The sequence below is a fragment of the Tamandua tetradactyla genome, chromosome 7 (genome assembly GCF_023851605.1).
Source record: "Tamandua tetradactyla isolate mTamTet1 chromosome 7, mTamTet1.pri, whole genome shotgun sequence".
NCBI classification, from domain to species: Eukaryota; Metazoa; Chordata; class Mammalia; order Pilosa; family Myrmecophagidae; genus Tamandua; species Tamandua tetradactyla.
Window position 1 is genome coordinate 152138953 of NC_135333.1, and position 26405 is coordinate 152165357.

Below are 26405 nucleotides of genomic sequence, written 5' to 3' on the forward strand. Positions count from 1 at the left end.
ATTTTTCTCCACTAAAGAACCAATTCAGGGCATTTTACAAGTGAGCTCTATCAAATCTTCATATAAATAATTCCTGTATTAAACTTCTCATTTACCTTTATGATGCTAAATAAAACTGATAGCAAAATATCTGACTAAATGTAATACCAAAAGGAACAAAGGAAAACATCCAAAAACAAAGTAAATAAGCAGGCAAGCAAGAACAGAATAACAGAATCCACAACAGACCAATTACACTTACAATATAGATGTCTACATGTTTAAGAATTAAAATATGAGATGGAGAAATATATTTAAAAATACCTTTATCAGATGGGATTCATTCCAAGAGTTATGGTGGCATATTCAATATTGGTATTTAATTCTGTATTCTTTCTGTTTAAAATGTCAGGTGAGTTAAAAAGTATGATCACCTCTAGAAATACTAAGAAGGCATTTGGTAACCATGATCTGCCTCAGAAAACAAGACTAACTAAACTAGAAATAGACAAATACTTCCAAAAGGAATATCTGTCTAAAGTTAATAGCAATATGTGTAATGTTGATGTACAGTCGTGATTTCCATTAATATTTGTCTTCTTGGAATAGTGGCAATTTTATATTTATTAATTTTGTTCCCTAAACCTAGAGAAATTGTAACTGCATTTGTTGATTTTATAAATGAATTATGAAATCCATATCAGAGCAGAGAAGAACCCCTTTTTCAATGTAAGTGATGAGATTAGTAATGGGTATTAGATAAGTACATCCTTTGAATGGTACAGTTATACTTTGATCATTATCACTAAACAATTCTGGGTTGTAAACACCTTGAATCAGATTTCTACTATTGCATTTTTTGCAGTTTCAGAAGTAAACACATTTATATTCAGATTGGCCCCCTGTTATAAGCTTCAGTTTAAGAGACAGAGCCCAAGCCATCATTTTTAATGAGGGAGGGGCAGTGGAAAGGATGGGTAAAGGCTTCCTTAAGAAGCTAAAATTTTTTTTACAGAATCTTAGAGAATTTATATATCTCATGATACCAAGAATTCTGCCTCAGAGGCAAGAAAATTAATTCAAAGGCATTTTAGTCTGAGTTCTCTAGGTAAAGAGGACCAATAGGAGATATCTGTCAATATGAGATTTTATAAAAGTGTTTCACTCAACTGTGGGGATGTTTAAGTCCAAATTCCATAGGGCAGGCTGTGAGCTGGCAACAGCGAAGAAAGACTTCAGTGAATTCCCCAAGAGAGTCTGGCTTGCTGAAGTAGAGATGAAAGTTCTCTCTTCTGACTGCTGTAATTGTCACCTCTCCCTTAAAAGTCTTCAGCTGATTGGATTAAATCCAAATGATTGGATTATCTCATTGCAGAAGACATTCACCTTAGTTGATCATAGATATAATGTGCCATAGATGTAATCAACTGAGTGATAATTAAGTCCATGAAATGTCTTTCCAGTAAGGATAGACCAATGCTTGCTTGACCAGACAACTGGGCACCATCACCTGGCCAAGTTGACACCTGAACACAACCAGCACAGGAGAGTATAGTAATGAAGGAAAGGGGATGCAGACTTGTCACAAAAGAGCCAATCCTATTAAGGGTATGATAGATGCATTTGTACATGCAGGGCCAGTTTTTGAGCACCCTTGAAAGGTGAGGTAGATTGAATCATGCCCCTTACAAAGAGATTTTCAAGTCCTCACTCCCAGTTCTGTGGTTGTGGACTCATTTGCCACTAGAATGTTCAAAGATCCTATCTGCATGAGATCAAAGTGAATCAGAGTAGGCCTTAATCCAATATGACTGGAATCCTCATAAGGAGAGGAACCTCGACAGAGCTACTGACACTGAGCAGGAGGAGGCAGAGGAGGTAGACTACCCTGTGACGGAGGACTGCCAGCAAGCCACCCCAAAGTGCTGCAGACTTCAGGGAAATATGGCCTGCCAGTGCCTTGATTTTGACTTCTAGCCTCCAATACAGTGAGATAGTAAATTCCTGTTGTTTATGCCAACCAGTCTATGGTATTTGTCTCAGCAACCATGACAAACTAAGACAAGAGGTAGGTAGAAGGATCAGAGATTGCAGGACGGAAGTTTTGGAACCACCTGATATGGGGCCAAGCCTTTTATTGAGTTCCATTCAAAACAAGGCACTAAGACCAGAAATAGCTTGGCCCATTGAAAGGGAGGACTGGCAGAAATGTGGGGGCAGGAACACTTTGGCCAAATGGCTAGAGTTCAAGACAGTTTCCTGTCAAGTTCAGTGGATGTGTGTGTGGACAGAGAGTCCAGAGGATGCCAGGTGAGCAGACTGGTCTCCCCAAATAGAGGATTCAGAAGAGGCTGTCGAACAGGAGTGCCCTGGAAGTGCTTGGCATGTCTGACATTAAGTGCTTGGCACCAAGATATTTTGGTGAAATTCTATTGCTTTGGAATCATGGGAGCTTTGAATGAATGGCTCAACGGACCCTTATCTCATCCTGGAATGATGCAGAGAGCTATAAAAAATATGAAGTAAGGTACAAAAGTTCTTACTGCATTTCTTTATTCTTCATATCCCTTACCTCCTCTAGGTTATATCCTTTAGGTTTTTAAAATAAGTATTTGTATGTGTGTCATATACAGTCATACATTTGTACTCCTGTTTTTTTCACTTATGTGCATCACCATTGATTTTTTTTTTGCCTTATTTTATGTGTGCAGGTATGTCATAATTTTTATAACCATTTCCCTTTTGTTGAACATTAAGTTGTTTATATGGGGGCTGCACATAATATTTAGATTCTTAGGGCTGTAAGAAATTATATAAACTGGGGGTCTGAAACAACAAAAATTTATTTTCATACTTCTGAGGGTAGCTGTCTGAAATCAAAGTGTCAACAGGACTGTGCTTGCCTCAGAGGCTCTACGGGACAATCTTACGATGTCTTGTTTCCAGCTTCTTTTGGCTGTTGGTATTCCTTGACTTGTGGATGCTTCTCTCTCTGTTCCATCTGCATATTGCTTTGTCCCCTGTGTGACTGTCTCTAATTGCCCTCTGCCTCTTTCTTTTAAAGGAACATGACTGCATTTAGGGCCAGCTGTGGATAATCCAGAATAAGCTTCTCCTCTGAAGATCCTTAACTAACCGCACTCTTTTGCCATATTAGGTACTATTTCCAGGTTCCCAGGATTAGGGCATGGACATATCTTTCTAGGTGCCACCACTGAAATGCCCGTAAAATGCATTATTTAGCATCTGATGGGATATTTTCAAATCTATGTTGATTCATTTTCTATTTCTCTAATGACAAGTGAAATTGATTAATGTTTCTTATATTTCTAGTCTCTTTATAATTTTCTTGGGAAATAAATGTTGATATTTTTTGCCTAGTCTATGGGGTATACTTTTTCTTATGATTTATAGGGCTTTAAGTAAAAGACTCCCCCCACATACATGAATATACAAATATATTTATATATATGCTTATGTATATGTATACATATACATATACCTACACAAACATTTCTTTTGCAAATATTTTCTTTCAGTTTTGCCCCTCTCTTTTACTTTATTTAAGTTAACCTTATTGTCCATAGCTTTTAAATTTTTATATGGAAAACATCCATAGTGCATTTATTTAAAGCCTCTGTATTTGGTATCTCTATGAAGAAGACCATGTGTAGTCTAACATTAAAAATTATCCCATATTTTAAAAATGATTTTATGATCATTTTTGCTTTTTCATTTAAGTCCTCAATCCACCCTAGATTTAATAACTTTTCACATTAAAATGAAGGTATCATTTTTTACAAATGGAAACCAATAGTTCTACCATAATTTATTGAATAGTCACTTGTCACCTAGAGTAAATTCCTAGATATACTTATGTTCACTTTGCAAGTCTCTTCTCTTCTATTGGTAAATATTTCCATTCCTCTGCCAAGAACAAATTGTTTTATTTTCTGTAATTTTGTATTTTAAAAGCATCTATGCGATCTTTTGTTATTCATTTAAAATATTTCTTGACTTTTCCTATATATTTTATCATAGAATTGTTCAGTTGCTTTTGGAGTCTAATTGGTTTTTGATGGTTTTGTAGTGACTTTATATATTAAAGGGTGGAGAAATGACATTAAACTGTTGAATTTTACCTTCTAGACACATATTTCTGCATTTATTTTAATTTTTACAATTTCCTTCATTAAAGGATTATATTTTTGTTCACAAAGGTCTCTGTATTGAGGTTTATTTAATGCTCTTAGTTTATTTTGAAGTTATGCTGATAATATGAATTGGGTCCTATTATTTTTCTCTCTTTACTTTCTTTTTTTTTATTTGGCATGGGCAGGCACCAGGAAATGAACCCTCGTCTCCGGTGGCAGGCAAGAACTCTGCCACTGAGCCACCATTGCACTGTCCTCTCATTACATTTTTAACTACTCATTCCTAGTTGTGCAGATCTAGTTTTTCTAAATATGCCTGATTCCAAGCTTTGACTGTTGTTCTAGTGTATGTCTTATTCTTAGTGTATGTTTCTTTCTTAGAGTTTTCCCAAATATGTCATGATCTTCTTTGTTGGTATACTATTTATTCTATCTGCGAGATTCTCTACCTTCCCATTCCTTTCTAATCCCTTTCCATTGCACTTCCTACCCTTTTTACCTTGCTGATCCCTATGCATCCTTTATATCTCGGTTTAAGGAAGCCTTCCTAAGGCACATTTCTCTATACCTCTCTCCACTTTCAGGATGGGAGATAGGTACCCTCCCAAATCTCACCAGCTCAACTAATACTTGGCACTTTTGTGCTTGGATCATATTTATATTTGTGATAACTTATACCTCTTAATTACACTGTAATTTATTTAATGGCAGGGAACATTTGGGTATCATTTTCTCCCCTGTACTGAACACAGTGCCAGGCAATGGGCTTAAAACTCTGCATATGTTGATTAATAAATTAATGAATGAGTGGTGTTCAGCACAGACAGTGCCAGAATCTAAGCCCAAGTTTGTTGGGCAACAATCCCATGTACTGCCCATTATACCTCTCCCTAGCTGGTCTACTTCTTCCCCAGCTTGTGTTACTAGCTGTGCTCACCTCTCTGATTTTCCATGTTGATTCATACCATCGCTTTCATACTATAGCTATATATAGAGACACAGCACACATGCATGCATATACATATATGGAAACAGTCATTGTCACAAAGCATGAGAAAAATTCCCTCACAGAGACCATGCTTACTGTAAACATACTGACATGGAGTAAAGATTTTGGAATATATCATCACAAACACTAGCCTCAAGATTGTGTTTTCTTTCCCTCCTTCCCAAAACCCTGGAAACATTTTCTTTGTTATAGACATATTTAAAACAAACTTTTTTTTTCCTGAATCACTAGGAGAAAGTAATGGATGGGTAACTTAATTGGATAACCAGCCAAGGGGAATTTCAACAAAACAAATCCTGATATTTCCCTTTGTTAATTAGAAAAAATAGTAAATAATTGTATGTATGCTTCTATTCTGATTTGTTGAAAAAGATATGATAAAATACTTCAAGGTCCTTAAAATATCAATAGCACTTTTAAAATCCTACTTGAAATATAGAAGTGCTTATGTAATTGACTTTTGTTCAGTTACAAAATCGAACAAAATTTAAATTTGTGTTTTAGTACTTTTCAAATTTTAATTTTCTGACTTTATTATAATATTACATATCCCTAATGGACAAATAGAGGTGCTTAAAAGAATATACCTCTAACTTTTATTGAGAAAATTTTTGAAAGTCAAGATTAGTGACTGTTTGGAACTAGTGGAAATTGACCTTGCTTAATGAGTTCATCAACCAGATACGCATTTGTGCATGTACGTTCTTAAATATATTTTTGTATTAAGTTACCCATTTTTGAGTGTTGGCCACAATATACTATGTTCAACCCATTTAGCTAAGTCTATCTTGTCAAGATGCCAGCCGTGATTTAAGGCAAGATAATTACTGTATAATGTCTTGGAATTCTGCAGGATGGTAAAGGGAAAGTCAGAAATGGTTTTATAGGAATGCTGGAGTTAAAATCCATCTAGGTCAATTAAAGAACAACCAAAACACTCAAGATGAAACATTTTCTGTTGTAAGCTTTACAATGTTAAGAATAATAGATGTGATTATTACCTAAAATTACAACCGAATGTTACATGCAAGCTTATCTTGTAGGATTCAGTAGTAAAGAAGTAAGTTTCTGCCAGTGGTTTGAGCAAAGATGCTCCATCTGGCCAGATGCCTGGTGCTTTGTTGCTTGGGGCAGTTAGTCCTGGAAAGACCTACTACATAAACCAAAGCACATACAAGGCTGAAAATGTACCTTTGTGCCAGGATTTTAATGCAGTTTCCCTTATTGTATTGACACAGATCCTGGAAAGGCTCAAAGGATATGATAAAATGATTCAAGGCTCTTAAAATATCAATAGCCCCTTTTAAAACCCTACTTGAAATATAAAAGTTTCTTGTGTAATTGACTTTTGTTCAATTAGAAAATCATGCAAAATTTAAATTTGTTTTAGTATTTGTCAAATTTTAATTTTCAGACTTTATTGTAATATTAAGTAATATCAAAGTCCAGGCCAAGTCTGCATGGAAATCACAAGTTCAGTGTGCACATCAACCAGAGTTTTGAATCTGTTTAAATTTTTGGAGTATCAAGCTAAGTAGTATTTGATGAAAACATTTCATCAAAGTCTAAGGCAGCCTGATGCTATGAAACCCATTTGCTGAAGCTCTGCTTTCCCTGGAAAGTGCTGGAATAAGCATTGTTTGCTTTTGCTTCTGTAAATCTTTGTTTACAGAGTGTCCAAGGCCCACCACCTGCTCTTCCATGCACACTTTATATGCTGCATTCAGTTGTTCAATTAATACTCTCAGACACACGACACTTCATCCTTGTTAGCTTGGGAGCCATCTTCTTTCCTCAGTCATTTTGTGCACCTGTTCTCTGATTCATTATGAATCAACTTTAAAGATTAGTTCTCCAGGGGAAATCTCTTCCTACCACTCTAAAATCCCCTATATGTAACACACCTATGCCAAACATCACTACTTTTCACACATTTCTGGTAAAGACCGACCAATTGTAAAGTTAGATGAATGCTGACTCTGCGTTTCAGTACACTGATAGATATGTATTTCTAAATTCACATGTGAGAAATAGAATCAGTTAATTCATCTAACACATATTGAATGCCTTTGGAGTGACAGGGATTGTACTAGATGCTGGGATTAAGCTGACAAAGAGAATGTGTTTCTGCCTTTAAGTTTCTTGAAGTCTAGATTTAAAGATATGTTAAGTAACCCCATGACTTCTTTTCTAAAAGATTTGCTTACATTACTTATTGTGAAAAGACAAAGAGACCTAACTCAGTCTGAAAATGTGAAAATTGGAGTCACAGTAGAAAAGTCAATGCGGTGATTTGGAGAAAAAAAAGTTGTTTGGTTCTCGCTATTTAAATTCAAGATACTATTAGGCAACTGTAATGTGTTTCTAAAGCTCATAAGTGCATGCTAAGATAAAGGCTGTAGATTTTGGAGCCATAATTATATGAGTATATAAATTAAAACTGATTGTAAATAATTGTGTGTGTGTGTGTGTGTGTGTGTGTGTACTCTATAATAGGGTAAATAAAGGCCCACAGTAGAACCCTGAGATATACTATTTAAGGAGCTTGACAGAGAAAATGGAACCCTAAACTGTGTTTGAGAGAAGCAGAATGTGTGATGTCATTGAAGCTGATGGATGACATAGTATGAAGTGGAGAAGCTGGTCAAAAACTCATGTACTATAGAGACATTAAGTAAAGTATTATCTATGAGATTTCTATGGCCCCATCAGGGAAAAAAAAAATTGCATCAATCTGTGTCTAGAAACTTGGAAATGTTATTCACTTCTCCTGAATGTAGTAATCAGAAAAGAATATTTTGCCATTACAAAGCAACTGGATATCCTATTTGAAAAAAATTTTATTCTATGAAGTTCATGGACACAGTGACCAAAGAATTGAGGTTCTCATTAGGAGCACTTTAAGGGAAGAGGATGTAAATTATCTATCTTTTTGTTTCCATTAGGAAGCAAGGTCCCTTGGCACGTCTTTGGTGCCCCAAAATGTTTTTGAATAGAATGAAATCAAATAACTTATTATTTCATATTCATTACTTTTTTTTTTAGAACTGGAGACTATAGGTCATGGTATGGGAGCCTAAAATTGCCAACTGAAACTATTAACTTTTATCCTCCCCACCTGATCCCAAAGCAGAACTGGGGGAAATCAGAATCCTTTTAGAAAGTAGAGCATGGAAAGATAAATCAGTTGTTTATACTCATTTCTATTACAGGTTTTCTGTTAAAAATATAACTTCAGAAAGGCACTGTGGGGGCATGCTTTTCCATGTAAAAATTTTCACTCAAGATGAACCTGTATAGAGTGGATTAAACTAATTTCCATTTTGGAAAAATGATGTAAGGCATTTTTCTGAAACCTTGTTCAAATGGTTTTTAATTTTATAGTCATTTCCATCTAGAGCATTATAGGTAAGTTTCCGGAGATGCATTCAAAAAACTGTAAGAGAGGTTTATAAAAGAGTTCATAATCACATCTTGTTTTAATGTGTTTTGTTTGGTTTAACTTTAAAACTGATTGGAAGTTGCTTAAATGGCCAGAAGCATAAAGCATTTTTTGGGGTGGGGGGAGAGAATTTCCTAAAATTATGCTTTTGTGAAAAGTCCAGGCTGATGTCTTTGCAGCAAGATTTCATGTAATTTAATTTTGGTTTTCTCAGGAGGAGGTTTTGCATTATGAAAAAAAAGTGTCTTTTTCCCTCTGCTTCTGGAAAAAAATGAACAGATGTACATTTATTTGTGTAGTTCCAATCAGTCCTCTGCAGATTTCCAATTACTGTGACTTTAGAATTATTTCCTAGACACACCAGGAAATATAGCAATATTGCCTTCCATTTAATTTACATTTCTTTCATACAGAACCTAACTGTGGTTTTACTTATATAATGGAAAAGTTGCTTAAAGGAGAATTGAAGTTTGAGGATATCTGGATACATGGATGATAATGAATTTAGAAAAATAATACTGTGCCTGCTGCTAATGATTTTTCTCTGATACATATTATTATTACATTTACTACTATTTCTATGGATAAATTATATTTCCTGTAGCTCCTTTCAATTTGTTGCTTCAGTGTTATCCTCTCAGTGAGGCCTCCCAGGCTACTCTATTTAAATTGCCATCCTTATAACATTTCTCATTCCTGTTGCCATTTATTCTTTTTCTCATATTTATCTTCTAGTGAAGTAATAATTAATTGTGTAGCAATAATTGTTGTGTATAAGCTCCATGAAAACAGTGTTTTTGTATGTATCCCTACACCCACAGTAGTGCCTAGAACACAGCTCATGCTCAGCGATGATTGTTGAGTGCATGTTTATTCATATGCCGCCCATGTTTTAGTACATGCCTTTAATCCTTATCGTTGGAAAAGATTAGACCCAAGAGTTTCATGGCATGGGAGTTGGATAAAATACAGAAAGGGAAGAGTGATCCCACCATGTCTAGCCTGGTGAGCTTAACCACATCACATCTCATCATTCAAACCCAGGAAGTGACCAGCAGGCATCTTCTAAGAGGGTAGAAGGTCCAGATAGAAGGAATAGTCCAAGCCATTTTAGAGTCTGAATGGAGACCAAGTTCTACCACCATTTACATTTCACTTTTTTGTGTAATTTGTGTGTATGTGTATCTGTGGGTATGTGTTTAAGTATCCCTTGCATGTTTGCTTGTTTGTAGTAAAAATCTTTAGAAAATCTCTAAATATGCAGAATTTAGAATGCAGACTGAGGAGTAGGTGCAAAGCTAGAATACAGAGCATGTGTTCAGTCTTCTGAAGATTAGGGTTGGAGAGGAGGATATGTCTTTGATTCAAAGAAAGCAATTGATGTATGAAAGATAGGCAGATTGGCCAAGTCCAAGGTCCTGTTTAAAAGAACAAGTCAAGGGAAACACACTCAGTGAAGAAAATTTCTCTTGGGGTTAGGTCAGAGGCAAGGCCAGTACCATGATAAAAAAGAGAAGGAAATAAAAGAAAATGCTACTGACAGTATTCGTTACTTCTCTCTTTTGCCCCCTTCATCCCCAGCCTGCCATCATTCTATCTACTACCCTCAGCTCCACTCCAGTTCCTTTCCCCTTCCCTGAGTTTCAAGTACCAATTTATCTCCCACTCACCCTGCTGGGAAATATAAGTAATGATTCAGGAATTGAATCTTGCTTTCTTTGCTCTCTGAATCGCGTGAATGGGTGTCCCTTCCCAGCACCAAAATTAAGCCTGCAAATGCAATTTTAGAGAAATTATTAAAAATATTTTCCTTCTATCCTTCAGGTACTTCAGGATAAGCCTGCAAATGAATTGTTTCTAGGGTGACAAATATATTCCAAGAAAAAAAAAAAGATGGACTGAGACGTTCAGTTTTGGAACTCATCTTGCTTGTTAAGTTAGAAACCACTTGCATGACCTAACACCTATTCCTGCTGGTCTGTGAGATACATGATACTTTTCCCCTTTTATAATTTATTGCTTCAACAGCAGACTTTTGTTAGAACACCGCCGTTAAGGGACAAAGAAAACACCCACTTTGTTGAACATTTTATTTAAAGCAAGTTTGTTGTACTAAATCAGGTTGCCCACAGGGATATCTCCAATCCGCGTCATAACCGTATCTCTAGCTTAAGCAGGCCCTGAAGCTTTTCTTACTATTAATATTTTCTTGAGTGTGTCGATTCCTGTGGGACTCACAAATGTTAGTTCTGTTTCATTTTGTTTTCCTGCCCAAATAAATGAGCTTAGGTTAGGTTCCCCTGCTATGAACTTTCACAGTGTCAAATTCTGTATCGCAGTACTCTCTGCACAGCTTTGCTACTGCTTTTTAAATTATCTCTCTACTCTGCTAGTCATTAAATCTCCATAATGCTCCTTTCAAAATATTTTTTGAAGGGATGAATAAACAAATCAACAGTCTAATTACATTGACTTCTATTGATCCGGCAAGGCTGTGGTCCCTGCCTGTGTCCCAGATTAGGGGTTTCTGCATAGTGATTACACACCTTCAGACTATTAAGTGGATTTCCTCCAAGAAATTATATAATAAGTAGCCATCCCTTTTGAGTAGCTCCTATAAATAGCAAGTCTCTATGTGTTCAAAGTTAAATCATTGGTACTTAGTGCCTTTAATTTGTATTAGGTGCTTTTCAGTTTTTAATTTTGTTTTAAATCATGAAATTCTTTTTAAAGATAAAGGAAAGAGCTGAAGGAGATTTGACTGTTATCAGAAAAATTTTATAGGCCTACAAGGATAAGTATTTATTTTTAAGAAGAGGGAAAAGTTTCCCTTTTTTTTTTTCTCTGTAATTCTGTTGCTCCCTTATTCCTTGGAGTCAGTTTCATGAAATACTTAAGAGCATGGGGCTTTGGCATGAAACAGACTTGGGTTCAAATCTTCCATTTATGGGTCCTATGATCAACCTTGAGCAAATTACTTAATCCTTATTCCTCATCTGCAAAACTGGGTTATGGTATCTGTTGTTGCCGTAAAAATTAAATAAAATAATGCCTGGAAATGGCTGTATATAATGCTGATACATTAAATAAAAGCTCAACAGTTTGTAAGTTGTTTATTCTATTTCTAACTATTCTCTGGAAATTGCTTTGTGGGGCTTTCCACTTACCGGGAAACATTTCTGTGAAGAGCAGTGGATCCAGGCAAGAATAATCCTTTTAAAAGCATATTGGTAATGATGAATTTCTTGGTAGAGTGTGATTGTCATTGGAAGCTGCAGTTTATCCACACTTGAAGCAAACTCCAAGATGTTTATGACTTGAGAAGGGCATGTATAAATAGGAAAAGAGAGAAGAGACATTTGTGGACATAATGAGAAAGCACTGGGTACGTAAGCCAGAAAGAAGGGCAATTATTCATGCTTAAACTGAGAGCATCCACTTATCCCAATGAAACGCAGTAGTGCAGTGGGAAGATAGTGTTATTAGAAGCTTGGTGGCCTGAATTTGAATCTTATCTTGAGGCTTGCCACCTGTGTTATCAAGAGCAAATTGTTTAATATCTCTTCCCTGTGTTTCCTATCTCTAATGTGAAAATAATAATAATGTTTTACATGCTAATTATATAGAAAAGCTGTCATAGTATATATATATCATATATGTATCTTGCCACCCAGTATTGACTCTCTTTCCAACTTCCCATTGGATACTATTTTTCGACTATGAAAAGATATTCACACCTTTTATTATTTTATAATTTATTGAGAAAAATATGACTTTATTAATTCAGAAGATGTATAAAATTAAATATGCAAATTTTAACATGTAATGTAGTCCTGTGAATCCTACTCCAACTATAATTAGCTACGTGACTTTAACTTGCTTAAAGTTCTGCTGTTTGGACTCTCAGTTCTAAAATGGGGGTGGTATGTTTATAGATTTATTAAAGGAAGCAGAATAGATAATACATGTAAAACATCTTGTCAGGATTTATCATAAGGCATAATAGACTTATATAGCCTATAAAGGCTTGGTTAGATGTCATGGCCAAGCTTTAACTTAGAAGAAGCATCTTTGTAATGGAAACAACATTTAATTTAGCCTTCACTAGTTTTTAAAATAGGATAATGTAGTGAGAATATATTTTTCTTTCTTTAGACCCTAAGCAAACCTAACATAAAAATGCTATAACTTCTTCTTTTATTCCCCTAATATTAATAGATAAGGTTTTTGGCAACACATTTGAAATACAAATAGTCATTTTGATTGGGTGATTGATTGAATTTTGATTGACTCTCCAGAGAAGAGATTTAACTGAATTTTCTGAAGCCCGCCTAGGAGTTATGTGAGACTGAGAAGCAACACCATATAAGATAGGTTTCCACTTTGGGGAGCTCTGCAGTGGAATCACGTGTGCTCATCTGTCTGATTCACATCACGTGATTATTCTGTCTTTCTCTCCATTTCCCTGTCTCCATTCTTCTTCATGTAAAGAAAGTACAGAGTGGGAAATACTTGACTCATTACCCATTAAGTGGAATTTGACCTTTGCAAAAAGGGGATATCTTTTTATTGTGTTCACAGCACATATGGTAAGCAATGATTACATATAATAACTTACCATAGTTAAAAAGAAGTACACAATTAAATTAGGCTTTGTGTAGCAAACATACTAAGTTTTATTCTAAGAAGTTGAGTTTATGGGTTTTAAATAAAAAATTAATCATTTACATTTATGACTCTATTACTGCTTTTCTACCCAAGGCAGTCATTGTAAAAACGTTTTTAACAGTATTTGGAATACTTTAATCAAGAAAAGGAAATAAACTTGAGTATGTGAGTTGAGAAAAAAAAAATGAGCTGAAAGAATTCTTTTGCTTGGCTCTCAAATGTAAGATCTATTATCCTGGGGTCACCTGAAACCCTCACAAGTACCGTATGAGACCAGAAAATATAGGTGTGTCCCAGTATCTCCCTAGGAACTCAAATTCAATCACATATATCTCGCTAAATCTTTTTATCTGAGATGAAAATCCTACATATTTCTATTTCACTTGGTAATTCCTATGAGTTTTCTTCTTTCTAGTTATTAGAGGATTGAGAGGATTAATTAAAATGCCTTAAAAAAATACTACTAACACCACTACTCTTTTGGGTAAAGAATGATAACACTGACCACTCTGATGTCTTGGAGCTTAATTTAAGAGTTCCAGTTTCATGCACCCATCACACTCTTAAATTATCGAATTTTAATTAAATATTTTAATTCCAATTTTTACACTTGGCAGGCACCAATCTGGTTATCACACAAAACCAGAAAACTCATACTTTTTATTCATTGAAATATAATTAAAAGAGGTTTTCCTTAAAATTCTCAATGAGCGCTATTTTGATGGTACATGTTTAATGACTTCATAGAATAAAATCAAAAAGCAAAGAGAAACCCACAGCATGTTGTATCCTTTTATCAGTTTGGAAGAGGCTGGTTTGCAAGGGATAGGAAACCCCAAATAAGAGTAAGTTAAACGGGTTAGAATTTTAATCTCTGTCTTACCAAAAAAAGTCCAGAGGTTGGCTGTCCCAGACTGTTAGGGCAGTTTCCTCAAAGGCAGGTTCCTGGACATGGTTTAGTTTGCTCTACGGTCTTCAGCACAGAGCTTCTATGTCATGGTCGGTGTGAAGGAGGAAGGGTAAGCGAGAACGTGCTCTATCCTCTTTAAGGGCAATTCCCAGAGCTGTACAGGTAGCTTGTGTTTTATCTCATTGGCTAGAGCTTAGGCATGTGACCTAACCTCACTGCCTGTTGATCATAGATAGTTACATTTACTTTTCTGTGTTCAGTGCCTAGTGCCTACTAGGTACTTCATTTCTAAATTCTCGTGTCATTCTAAACCTTTGAATTACTACAATTGAATCTAAGTAGTAGTAAATTCATTTTGTTTACCATGTCGGTATTCAAAAAGGATTTTCAGTAGTCGCTTGAGAATTTTGGCCCAATGTTTGTTTTATCAAACAAGTTTAAGGACATTTGATTTTTTATGAGTGTTGCCATGTTAATAATGATTGCTGTTCTGATGATAGGGATTCAAGTTTTATTTTTCCAAGTGTCCTTTTCTAAACCCAGCCCAAAAGTGAGCATGACTCTTGCAAGAAGTAGCAGAAATGCAACACTAATGCCATTTCACAGTTAAATTATATGAAACCTAAATTTAAAAATTTAATTAGGAAATTTGGATTAATGCAAAGTTCAAGCATGACTCCAAACCAAAGCCAGTTCATTTCAGATGGGAGATTTTAAATACAGAGATACATTAGGAGAAAACAGAACATCTAAAATTTACTATATTTTATCTCTGAGAGCAAAATCCTCATTTCAGAGTAGGTATATATGTTATATGATATTCAAACAAAGTCAAACTTTTCAAAATTTCAATTTAAGACGAATGTGTTTTTTTCTTGGTAATTGGGCCGTAGAGATTATAAATTATTTCATGAACCACACATCTGAACATTACATTATCTGACTTACTATGATTGGTAAATATCCTTCAACTAGGAAACAGCAAAACTATTTTCTACTGACATATTTTCAATAACACACTCTTAATTTTCAGTTGTCTTTAGCTTTTCAGTTTTCCGAGTGCTTCCTGCATAGATCTTTTACTTTTTTCCATGCACTTGTCACTATTGCATTTGGTAGGTTAAAAATCCTGTCGTGTGTTACTATGAACTTTGGGTGTACATGGTGTCATCTACTTGGAATAGTGTTCCCTCCTTTCTTGACTTTCTAGGAATCTCTCCATACCCGTCATCTTGGGAAGGTGTCCCGGTCGCAGGTTCCTAAAACATCTCATTCTTCATCATGGCATTTTTTGCACTGTGTTGTGATTGTTTGCTTGCTGAGACAGTCCATTAAAAAAAAAATTGTGTCATTGTTTAGAAAATATTAATACTTAGTAGGGATGCCACAATAATTCTTTAATAACATTTTTAAAAAGAAAGAAACTTACCTTGCTTTAGTATGTCTCTACTTTTAAAGATACCTTGGTTCTCTAAGTGGCATCCTGTTTACTTGCTGTCCTGCGTGGTTGTCGCTGTATTTATTGCCATTTAGGTTCTTGAAAATTATATTTTTCAACTACTGATGCGCTTTATAAACGCCTTGATGTAATATCTCACAAATCAGCCATTTCTAAAGACCTTTGTTAGGACCTGAGTCAAAAGGTCACTTCTCCTTGACGACTGGGCTGCGTTGGCAGATCTGCCTAGGAGGAATTCTGATTGCAAAGAGACAGTGACAGCTCGTTCACATGTTTTGACAGAGATGAGAAAGAGCTCAATATTTTCTTTATAATTTTTAGAAAATTTCATTTTTCTCTTGCCTTGTTTTGTGAAAACAATCAACTGGTAGAAATGATGATAGATTTTTATTGAAAAATTATATAATTCTTGTATTTTACTTTCCTGTATGCTATATTCTCTATGTGCATTCTGTGTGCGATTGGCAGGGGCAGGAGGGACCCTTATTTTCTGAATAAATGTGTTGCATTTAGTGAATTTGAAATGCTAATCGTGGTTTCTCAGCCTCAGCACTATTGACGTTTCCAGCTGGGTGATTTCCTGCTTTGCGGCCTGGCCTGTGCACCGGAGGATGCTTAGCAGCATCCATGGACTCGGCCCACCTGCTGCAGTCGCATCCCCTCCCAACCTGTTGTAAGAAGCATGAATGTCTCTAGACATTGCTAAACGTCCCATGACACGCCAAAGCACCCCTGGCTGAGAACCACTGCGCTAAATAAATGTTCCCGTTGTGTCTCTTAAGTATTTAGAATCAGCTAAGGATTAGTATGATTATTTGCATTTAATGCTTGCTTTGAACTCTGTCCAATCCACTGTTATCGTGGGTTTGACTTGTTTTCATTAATCAAGTGTCCAGACCATTGTGATGTGTCTTAGACAAAGGCAGCATTGTCAGGGAGACTGGAGGAAAGATGGGCAAAACTCTCAAAGAAAGAAATTGTACAGACTGAGTGGTAATTTCTCTAGCATGTAATCAAGCCCAGAGAGAAAGCTGAAAGAATTTAAAGAAGAGCATTTTGTTATTTTTATTGAAGCAAAGTGGTCTTCTAGAATTAGGTATTAGAACGAATAGTAGTTTATATATCCAGGTGTGTTTTCTTCCTTTGGCTAAAACAAGTATTCATTCTTTCTCTCTCCCCAATTTGTATTCCTCTTTACTGATTGCTTAATTTCAGCGATTGGCATTCTGAGGGACAAACCATTGGAGGAGAAATTTGAGAAGTAAAATATTTTCTTCTATTAAAAATGCTGTAATATATCCATATACATACTTAGATATCTACCACTTGTAATTTGGGGATCCTACCACTGTAATTTGTTGACCAGTAACATTTTTTCTATTTCTCCCTCATAAAGCCACTTTCATTTCACATTAATGCATTGCTTGGGCCAATTTCCTTAATTGTAAGACAACTCCATATAATAAGGATACAATGATTTAAGAATAGATTCTGGCTTGATATTATGTTAAAATGTATTCTTTTTTTCTTGACATATGTTAAGAAAACCAGAAGACTTTTTTGACATGATCAGCATGCAAACCAGCTATGTCAGTAATGTTTAACATTCATGGAAAAACCTTTGGTATGAATGAATTATTAAGATACAGACCCTCCTTTATAACTAGAATGCTGGGTTTGAATTTTGGCATAACTCTTATTAAGCAGTTGTGTGACCTCTGGAACATTGCTTAACTTTTTCTTGACAGGCTCCTCGTCTAATATTAGGCTAATAATAATGACCTATCTCATAGGTTAAGTATTAAATGACATTATATATATATAAAGTGCTTGACATACTATGAGTGCTGAGTAAATTGAGTTGTTGTAGTTGTTATTACTATTATCATAGCTACTGGTTTTGAACGCTCTCTATCCTGCTGTCGTGTCTTCAATAAAATAAAAAATAGATTCTTTAAATGCAGAAAACAGCAGTGACAGAACCCCAGTCATGATAGTTCTAGAAGTGACCCCAATTCATTCTGTACTGCCAAAATGGCACACAGTTCCTTTGCAGTGCAGTAGTGCAAGTTAATGGTATAGCAAAGTGGTTTGAAAAAAATTCAGAGAATTGTAGAGTAAATCTAGTACTTATGTAACTAGGTTTGAATTATTTTATCTCTTCCCTTTTTCTTCTGGATGTTTCTTCTGGGATTGAGTATCACAGAAGCCATGTTCAAATCCTAGCTTTGTTTCTTAATCATACTCACATCTAGAGTTCTTAGTTAACTTCCCAGAACCTCTCTTTCCTCTTGTGTAACATGGGACTGATGATTACACATAACCATCCCAGCTACTGCTGTCTATTTTCAAACCTCCCAGTGTCACTTCCCCTGTGAAGCTTTCCTTGTCATTTCCTGGGTTGGGGTTGCAGTGTTGCCTTGTCCTCTAGCATAAGAATTTCCCTTACTATTTGTTTGTTTTCTTGTTTGTCTCCCGCAGTAGATTATGTGTCCAAGGCCAGTGATCTTTCTCCTGTTCACTTTATAGCATCCATACTAGGACCTAGTTGATCATTAAACCATAGCCCAAGAGAATTCAGCCTCAAAAGCTGATATTATTCAGATAACACAGTGGGCAATCCTCTTGTTCAAAGAGCCACGTATTCTCTATAATGCTGGAGATGTGCTTGCTCAGCTGCATGAAATCTGTGCAATTTCCCACCAGGTTTCCTCAAGTAATCAGGCCAGACAGCAGTGGCTGGGTGTAGCTATCATGCTATCTGTCATTTTCCCCACTTTGTGTATTTTATGACTTGAACAGTGACAGCAATATCATACCTCCACATGGGGATCCTGTGAGGCTAAATGTGGCAGTTCTTAAGGTTTACATGCTTTAGTTAGGCACACTTTCAAAAATATGTGCTCACCCCCTCTTGTTCATTCTGTCTAGCCTAATAGCATCTTTGCCCTTTAGAAATGTAATTATGTGGAGACTAATTAGTAAGCTGTTGCAGTTATTCAGGTGTCAGAAATGATAAAAGGGTTCTGAAAGAGTCATGCAGATGAGCCTTGAGGGACAGAATAAAAATCTCAGAAAATAAGAATTGCCGGACTATGGAGATTTTGCAAAACATGAAACTGCGAAGATGAGAGAAGGGTACAGAGATACATGAGTTTTTTTCTTCAACTTTATTTATTTATTTATTTCATCTGTCTGCATATTTATCTATCTATATATCTGTCTACCTATCTTTATTTTTGAGTTGGAAATATTGTTTTCAATTTTGGATGTGATGATTTTGAAATTCCGGTGAGTACCTAGATTGACGTGGCTTACTAAGCTGTTGAAAACAGATCTGTGAGACTGCTCTTTCCCAGAGCATTGAGATCAGTCAGCAGAGAGATACGCCACCTGGGTGCATGGTGTCACTGAAAGACAGTATTTATAGGGAAGAGAGACAAAGACACAATCCTAGGAAATATCAACTTCTTTTAAAGGAATATATGAATGAAGAAGCATTTTCTTCTTCATTTCTGAGTAGGATGAACCCAGGGATGGGAAAGAACTAGGAGAGACTGGTATTCCAGAAGCCAAAGAAGTATTGAATTGCAGGAAGATGCATTCGATAGCCTCAAGTGGCTGCAGTTGGGTGGGCAGTTCACAGGAGAACACTCTTTTGGGGATTTGATGATTAGTAGAAATTTGAACATGACATTTCAGGGGAGTCCAGGGATAGATGGGATTAGAGGCATTGGACATATGTGCCCTGGGGTCATTCTAAAGAAAATCTGACTTCAAAGGAAAGAACAATTGACAATGGTTAGAGTCAGATATTAAGCCTGTAGGGCTTTTTGCCTTATATGCTAGGAGGCACATGAACATTTCTGTAGCTTAAAAAAGGAACCTGTAATGGGGAAAGAGATTGAAGATGTTGGACAAAGAGGGGCTTTTGAAGAATTTTAATTCCCAGGGAAGCTAGAAAGTATAGGATTAAATACCTGAAATATCTGGATGGTATTTCTCCTCTGCTATTATTAGCCACTTATCAAAGGGAAAGCACCTTTTTTTCAAATGTGAAAGGAAAGGAATAAAGACAATTAAGGTTGTAGTTAAGTTTCAGGAATGAAATAATGTACATGGATTTGGTTAACTTGAGAGCTTTATATCAATAAAATTATTGATACAAGAAAAGTTATTCCTTTTTGAAAGTAGATATATGTTCCTTATATCAGTTTTGTCCACTTTTTAAAGACAACTGACCACTTTCACAGACACTTGCATATTGCAGGAAGCTTGTTCTTATTCCCAATAATGAAAAAGTACATTCACAGCACTGCATATCAGTTTCATGGCCAAATTGTTGCTCAAATTTTTTAATGGAAATATTCATATATTCACGCATATATGAAAGTATTCTTAGTATGTTTGGAAATCTTTCCTCTGTTTCAAGTGACTTTTCAACAAGGACTAGAATTAATGAAGTTGTTAATATATACTGATGACTCAAATGAGCAGACTTAATGTCAAAACGATTTACTTCAGCCATTTTCTCAGTGGTGGCCATTAAGTAATATGGTGAGTTTTTCAAATTTTTAGCAACATGTACATTTTTATCAGCAGCCTTCTCTTTCCTCAAACCTCCATTTTAATAGCCTTTCAAAGTCCTCGGCAGCTGGCTTGTTGAATCTGCAATTTGAGGTGAACAGCGAGAGTACGCAGTTCCAACGAACGTGTTGAAATGTCTGTAAGATAACTTGCTGATCACACGAGCGCTGGGAGAGGCAGAAAAGTGCTCTGTGAGAGTTATTTGGACTTAGTCCCATTCCTTGATACCTTATTTTCATAGACATGGTTATAATTGATTCTCATTTAGGTCTTGAGGGTCAGGCCAGGGAAGGGCTGGATTACATGTAGCTGCTGCCTAGGGAGCCTGTGATGTATTAGAGGAAGATGTGTCTCTGAAAAAATCAGCTGAAATTTGCCCAGTCTTCTGAAATTGAAGCTTATTTGACCAAATCCAAATAATAAGAAAATGGTAGTGTGGATAATTGCCTTCAGTCTTTTTCTTTGTTCCTTTTTGGTGTTTGATTAAATTCTGACTCTCTTTTTTCCAATTGACCCGGACTGCTTTTGCTTTTAGGCAGTCATGGACCAGTATTTCCCCGGGCAACGTGGCTAGTCAGAGAGGCCTCTCATGTTTCCAAATATATCATTGCCTTAGACAGTTTCCTTTCTGAAGTGATGAGAAAATGTGCAGGCTCCAAGAAGAAATCCAGGTGGTTTATGATTCTAGTGGGAGAGAAACGATGGCTGGAAAGGAGAAAGTTCAGTGGTGGGAAAAGGCTTTCTGAAAAAATCCTTAATACTTTCTAATGCCACATAAATGCAACTGATACCTAGCCAATATTTTCTCTCCTGAGGAATAATTTCCTTCTATTTCAAATTTATTTTTTATAGTACTAGGTCAGCATTTTTATTGCCCCATTTAACCATTTTTATTTTTGGAATATAAAATAAAAATTTGTGGTTTTATGTATAGTAATACAGTCCTGTCTCCAAATTTCTGTTTTCCTCATACAGAGGGTTACTGCTACAGGAGAACAGCAGGTTTGCAGAAGCACTACATTATTATAAATTGGCGATTGGGAGTAGGCCTACGCTGGCTTGTAAGTAATATTTGAATTATTTTCAAATACGTCTTCCCATCTTTCTTTATCAGTGATAGTTATGTGACTTAAAACCTCATAGTGCAAACACATAGAACTTCTATTTCTCAATGCTTGCTACTCACCTTAGGAGCTCCTTAACAATTAGCTCTCTGTCAATTTCATCCCATTTTGATGCCTATCTATTACTTTTAAAAAATGTTTGATGGAAACTACTCTTCTCCAACTGTATTTTAAGGTCAAAAATAATTTGAGCTCTATTTTCTGGCAGAAATGATTTAATATAGTTTTCAGTGATACTGGTAATTCCCACTTCATTATGGATCCTATAAGTATTGATTGTCATAACTTATAGGCTCAATAATGCATGTTTATTTTTTTGTTTTCTTTTGATTAAAAACTGAGTCACAAAAACTAAACCAAAGTGAAGGTAACTTTTTTTTAGCCACTGTGTCCATTATTATCTCACACTTACATTTCCACTCTTTTTCCCTCAGCTGCATATTTAAACACCGGAATTATTCTAATGAATCAAGGAAAGACCGAAGAAGCCCGACGTACATTCCTAAAGTGTTCTGAGATCCCCGATGAGAACCTGAAGGACCCTCATGCACACAAGAGCTCTGTCACCAGCTGTCTGTATAACTTGGGGAAACTGTATCATGAGCAGGGACACTATGAGGTAAGCTCAACCTGTCTGCCCTTTTCCTTCCCTTGTGTTCCAAACCAGTCTCAGTGTTGTTTGTTTGTTTTTTTTCTTTTTAAATTTTTCTTTTTAAATACATTCAAACTTGTAGGATGGTTATAAAAATAATACAACCCCTGTATAGAGAACCCTACCATGTCCCTCTCCTCCTAGATACCTAGCTCCACCAATTTTTACTTTTTCCTATATCGTTTATCTTTCCATCCATCTATCTGTCTGTATGTCTATTTATCAATCCATTTTCTGGACACTAGAGTGTAGGTATATACATCAAGCTCCTTGAATAGTTAGTATTGCTGTGTGCATTTCCTAAGAATGACACACTTACCAGTGTTTTTAACCCACAATCTCATTATAGGGTCACTGCCATACATTCAGGAACTAGTATTGTGTTCATTAAAAGGGTTTTGGGGTCAAATTAGTTTGGGAGAAAACTCCTGCTAAAGAAATCTAACAGGTTTCTTTACTGTGGAGTTTCTCAGAACCGTTATAACATGTAGCAAGCATTGCAACTGTTTACGAAAGGACTAAACAATTAGGGTCTTTGCTTACCATCTTTTTGATTTTAACGATCCAAGGGACAGTTTCTAGAATTTTTATCCTATATCCAGTGTTCGATATCTTAAAAAACATAATTAGTGCTCCAGGCATTAAAGAAGTGGATTGCCTATTTTTCTTAATTATTTAAAAACTATAATGAAATCAAAATCAAAATTAGTTTTGTGTCTTTTAATTGGGAGGAGAGGGAAATAAATAGAGAATGCGTACAGGAAACTAGGAGACAATTCAGCTTCTCTCAAATGAGAATGTCATATTCATTATCAAATTCCTTATCATTCCTCCATCTTTCTCTCTCAGACACGCTACATACCATTTAATCTTGGAAAAGTTTTGACGACTGCAATATAAAGATAAAGATACCACTGCAAAAGCATTCATATTTAATAATTTCAGTTGATTCTCAGTAGCTGGAAGATGTTTTTTGTTGTTGTTGTTAATTTACAAAAAAAGTTAGATCCCACCTGATTGCCTGAGTTAAAAGTCACTATGACTTAAACGGCTATGGGCAGGGTGCTGTGGTGGTTCAGTGGTAGAATGCTCGCCTTCCATGTGGAAGACCCGGGTTTGACTCCCAGACTGTGCACCCCCGCCCCTCAAAAAAAAGTCTGTGGGTGATCTCCAAATATTTATTGATATATCTGTGTTGACTAGAAAATACTATTAAAATATAAGAAAATTGCATGTGATAGCTGATCTCATTAACATAGCAGGAGAGACAGGATAACCTGTCTGAGGGTGTAATGCCAGTGGGACTTTGCTGAAAAATCGCCAAAAGTGACTTCTAGCACACAACAGTTGGTAGAGCTTCACCAAGTTGGTGCAGTCAGTTTTGAACTTTCTGAGAGAGCCAATTCTGGAGACCAAACGTACCTTCTTTGATTGAATGCTCACATAATGCATTGGAACATGAGAGGGGATTAAGCTTTAATAGCAATAAAGTAGAGATCATAATAAAACAGCCTACTACTTGGCTTAACAGTGTTTGCCTTCCATCCAATCTGAATTTGGTGCTGAAGTCAGAGAATGGGATTGGAGTCATTGTTTTCTCACCCTAAAGAACTTCCCTTCAGCTTCAAGACAGATGATTCAAACAAGAAAAATAGAGAATTTATTTTCGATGAAGTTCCTGTGCATGTTTTCATGGAACAGTGAAAACATGGCAGATTTTAACAGCACAGACTTGATTTAAGTGCATAACAAATATAAAAACATAATGAGAGGCCCCATTAAAATTGCAGAATGAGAAGCTTCAGGGCTCTGTCCCACCTATAGAAGCTTTGAACAACCTGCAAGAATGGCAGAAACATCTTTTTCAAAGCTTCAGAAAATAGCTTAAGGATTTCATTAACAGGGCAAGGAATGAATCAAGAGAAAGGCTACATAAAGTGGTTTGGATCTTGTGGTGCCCTGGGCCCTCCCCTCACCCCGTTACCATCTCAGTGCTGAACTGGCCCATGCTCCCAGTGTGGATACCTGATCCCTGTTCCAGGGGAAGCAGATTAAGCCATGCGTACACCCTGGGACCATGTGTGTCTGGCTCAGTCTGTCTGATATTGGCCTGATGGAATGAACCAAGGGACCCATTATAGGCTTGCCAACCCAGAACTTGCTCTGTATATACAAGGCAGTTCACAGAGCTCTTCTGCAGAATGCTGAAGGAGTGCAGTTGATTCGTGGGTGCCGGGGCAAGGGGTTATTGGCTGTTGGCCATACAGTGCAGTGCTGGTAAATGCGGATACTGTTTCCTAGGAAAGAGGGACATTCATATCTATATAACTGGAGGAATTCCTAGACCACATGTGCTTGCCCAAAATAAGACACATGTGTGAGATCAGAGAGGCCCCTACACTTTTAGCTATCCTATGAACTCATTATATGGCTAATCCCCGAAGGAGAGCACTTGCACAGGTCAATTTGCAAAGACCCGCAAAGGTATTTTCTATGTTTACTTTTTTTTTTTTATTAGCTCCTTACATTCAAGGAAATGCTAACTGGATGCAAGTATAACAAACAAATGCCTTAAAGTCTAAATTTTAGCAATAACACATTATACTATCAAAATGTCCAGGTTTCAACAAAAGATTACAAAATTTACAAATAAACAGGAAATGATGGTTCAGGCAAAGAAGAAGATAAAGGCATCAGAAACCATCAGTGAGGAGGACCAGACTTGGAACATACCAGACAAATACTTTAAAAAAAAAAAATGATCCTAAATATGTGCAAAGAGCTAAAGGAAAACATGGACAAAGAACTAAAGGAACTCAGGAAAACAACAGATGAACACAAAAAGAGCAAATAGAAGGAAATTATGAACAGGAAGCAAATAGTGCTGAAGGCCACCATAAAAGAAATTTAAAATTCCCTAGAGAAATTCAACAGTTGACTGGAGCTTGGAGAAGTAAGGATCAGTGAACTTGAAGATGTGAAAATATGAATCGACCACACTGAGGAGCAGAAAGAAGATGAAATGAAGGAAAGTGAGCTGAGCCTGAGGAACTTGTGAGTCATTATCAAGTATACCAACAGACGCCTTGTGGAAGTCACAGAAAAAGAAAAAAGAAAGGAAGGAGCAGAAATTATTCAAAGAAATAATTGCTTGCAGCTTCCCAAGTTTAACAGACGGTACTGTAATTAGTTTACGAGCTGACAGAATATGATATGCCAGAATTGGAGCAACTTTTAAAAAGGGGAATTAAATGAGTTACAAGTTTACGGTTCTAAGGAAGTGAAAGTGTCCAAATAAAGGAGCCAGCAAGAGATTACCTTCACTCAGGAAAGTCCGATGGATCAGGAGCACCTGTGTCAGATGGGAAGTCACATGGTTGGCATTTGCTGGTCCCTTGCTCCTGGGCTCTGTTGATTTTAGCTTCTGTTCCTATGGGGGTTCCTCATTTTACTTATCCAGGGCTAGCTTGCATCTCTTTACTTCCCTTGGCTCTCTGCAGTTCTAGCTTGCTTAATATCTCATGGCATTGTCTGCTGCGCTCCAGCCATCTCCACACAGCAACAAACATCTGTGTCTCTATTCTCCACTTAGCCACATTTGTGTCAGCTTTGCTGTGAAGTTTCTGTAGGCTTTGAGGCTTCTGTCATTTCTGACTCTCTCCAAACTGTTTCCTCTTTTAAAGGATTCCAGTAATCTAATCAAGACCCATCTGGAATGGGTAGAGTCACGTCTTCATCTAATCAAAGGTCACACCCACAATTGGGTGTGTCCCATCTCCCTGGAGAGTGGAGATAATCTAATAAGATGTTTATCAATTATGCTGTTGAATCATAATTAAAATAAATGGTTACCCTCACAAGATTGGATCAGGATTAAAACATGGGCTTTCTAGAGTGCATAATACTTTCAAACTGGCACATCCAAGATGCTCAAAAACTGTAAAAAGATAAACCAAAATTAGGGCCACTCTGCAACCTATATAATCACAATGTCAAATGAAAAGATAAAGAGAAAATCCTGACATATGGATGGTGTTAACAGTACTACAGCATTTGAGAGGAGTGGAATGGAAAGATATATGTTGTATATATGTTTCTGCACACACACACACACAATGAAAGAGAAACTGAGGCAATAATGACAATTAAATGCAATATGTGATCCTGAATGTGATCTAAGAATGAAGAAGAAAAGGATCAAGAGTACAGTATTGGAACACAAGAAAAAATTGAAATATAGAATGTAAGCTTTATATTTGTGTTAAATTTCTTGAACTTGATAAATCCAGTTAAGTGAGTAAGCAGATATTGTTGTTCTTAGAAATGGACATGGATGTCTTCAAGGAGAATTATGTGTGCATCCTGCTCTCAAATGTGCAGAAAATAGAAAGACATGCAGACATGTAGATAGATGATGGACT

The 26405-nt window shown here is 36.3% G+C and overlaps 1 protein-coding gene across 2 annotated transcripts in view; it reads left to right on the forward strand.

Moving 5' to 3' along the window:
• The window catches only part of TMTC2 (transmembrane O-mannosyltransferase targeting cadherins 2), a 478556-nt gene that overhangs the window by 265038 nt on the left and 187113 nt on the right, over window positions 1-26405 (forward strand). For both annotated transcript variants that reach the window (XM_077111531.1, XM_077111532.1), the window contains 2 exons: window positions 21184-21269; window positions 21767-21951. In XM_077111531.1, the coding sequence (XP_076967646.1) occupies window positions 21184-21269; window positions 21767-21951 (271 nt within the window). The remainder of the gene's footprint in view (window positions 1-21183; window positions 21270-21766; window positions 21952-26405) is intronic.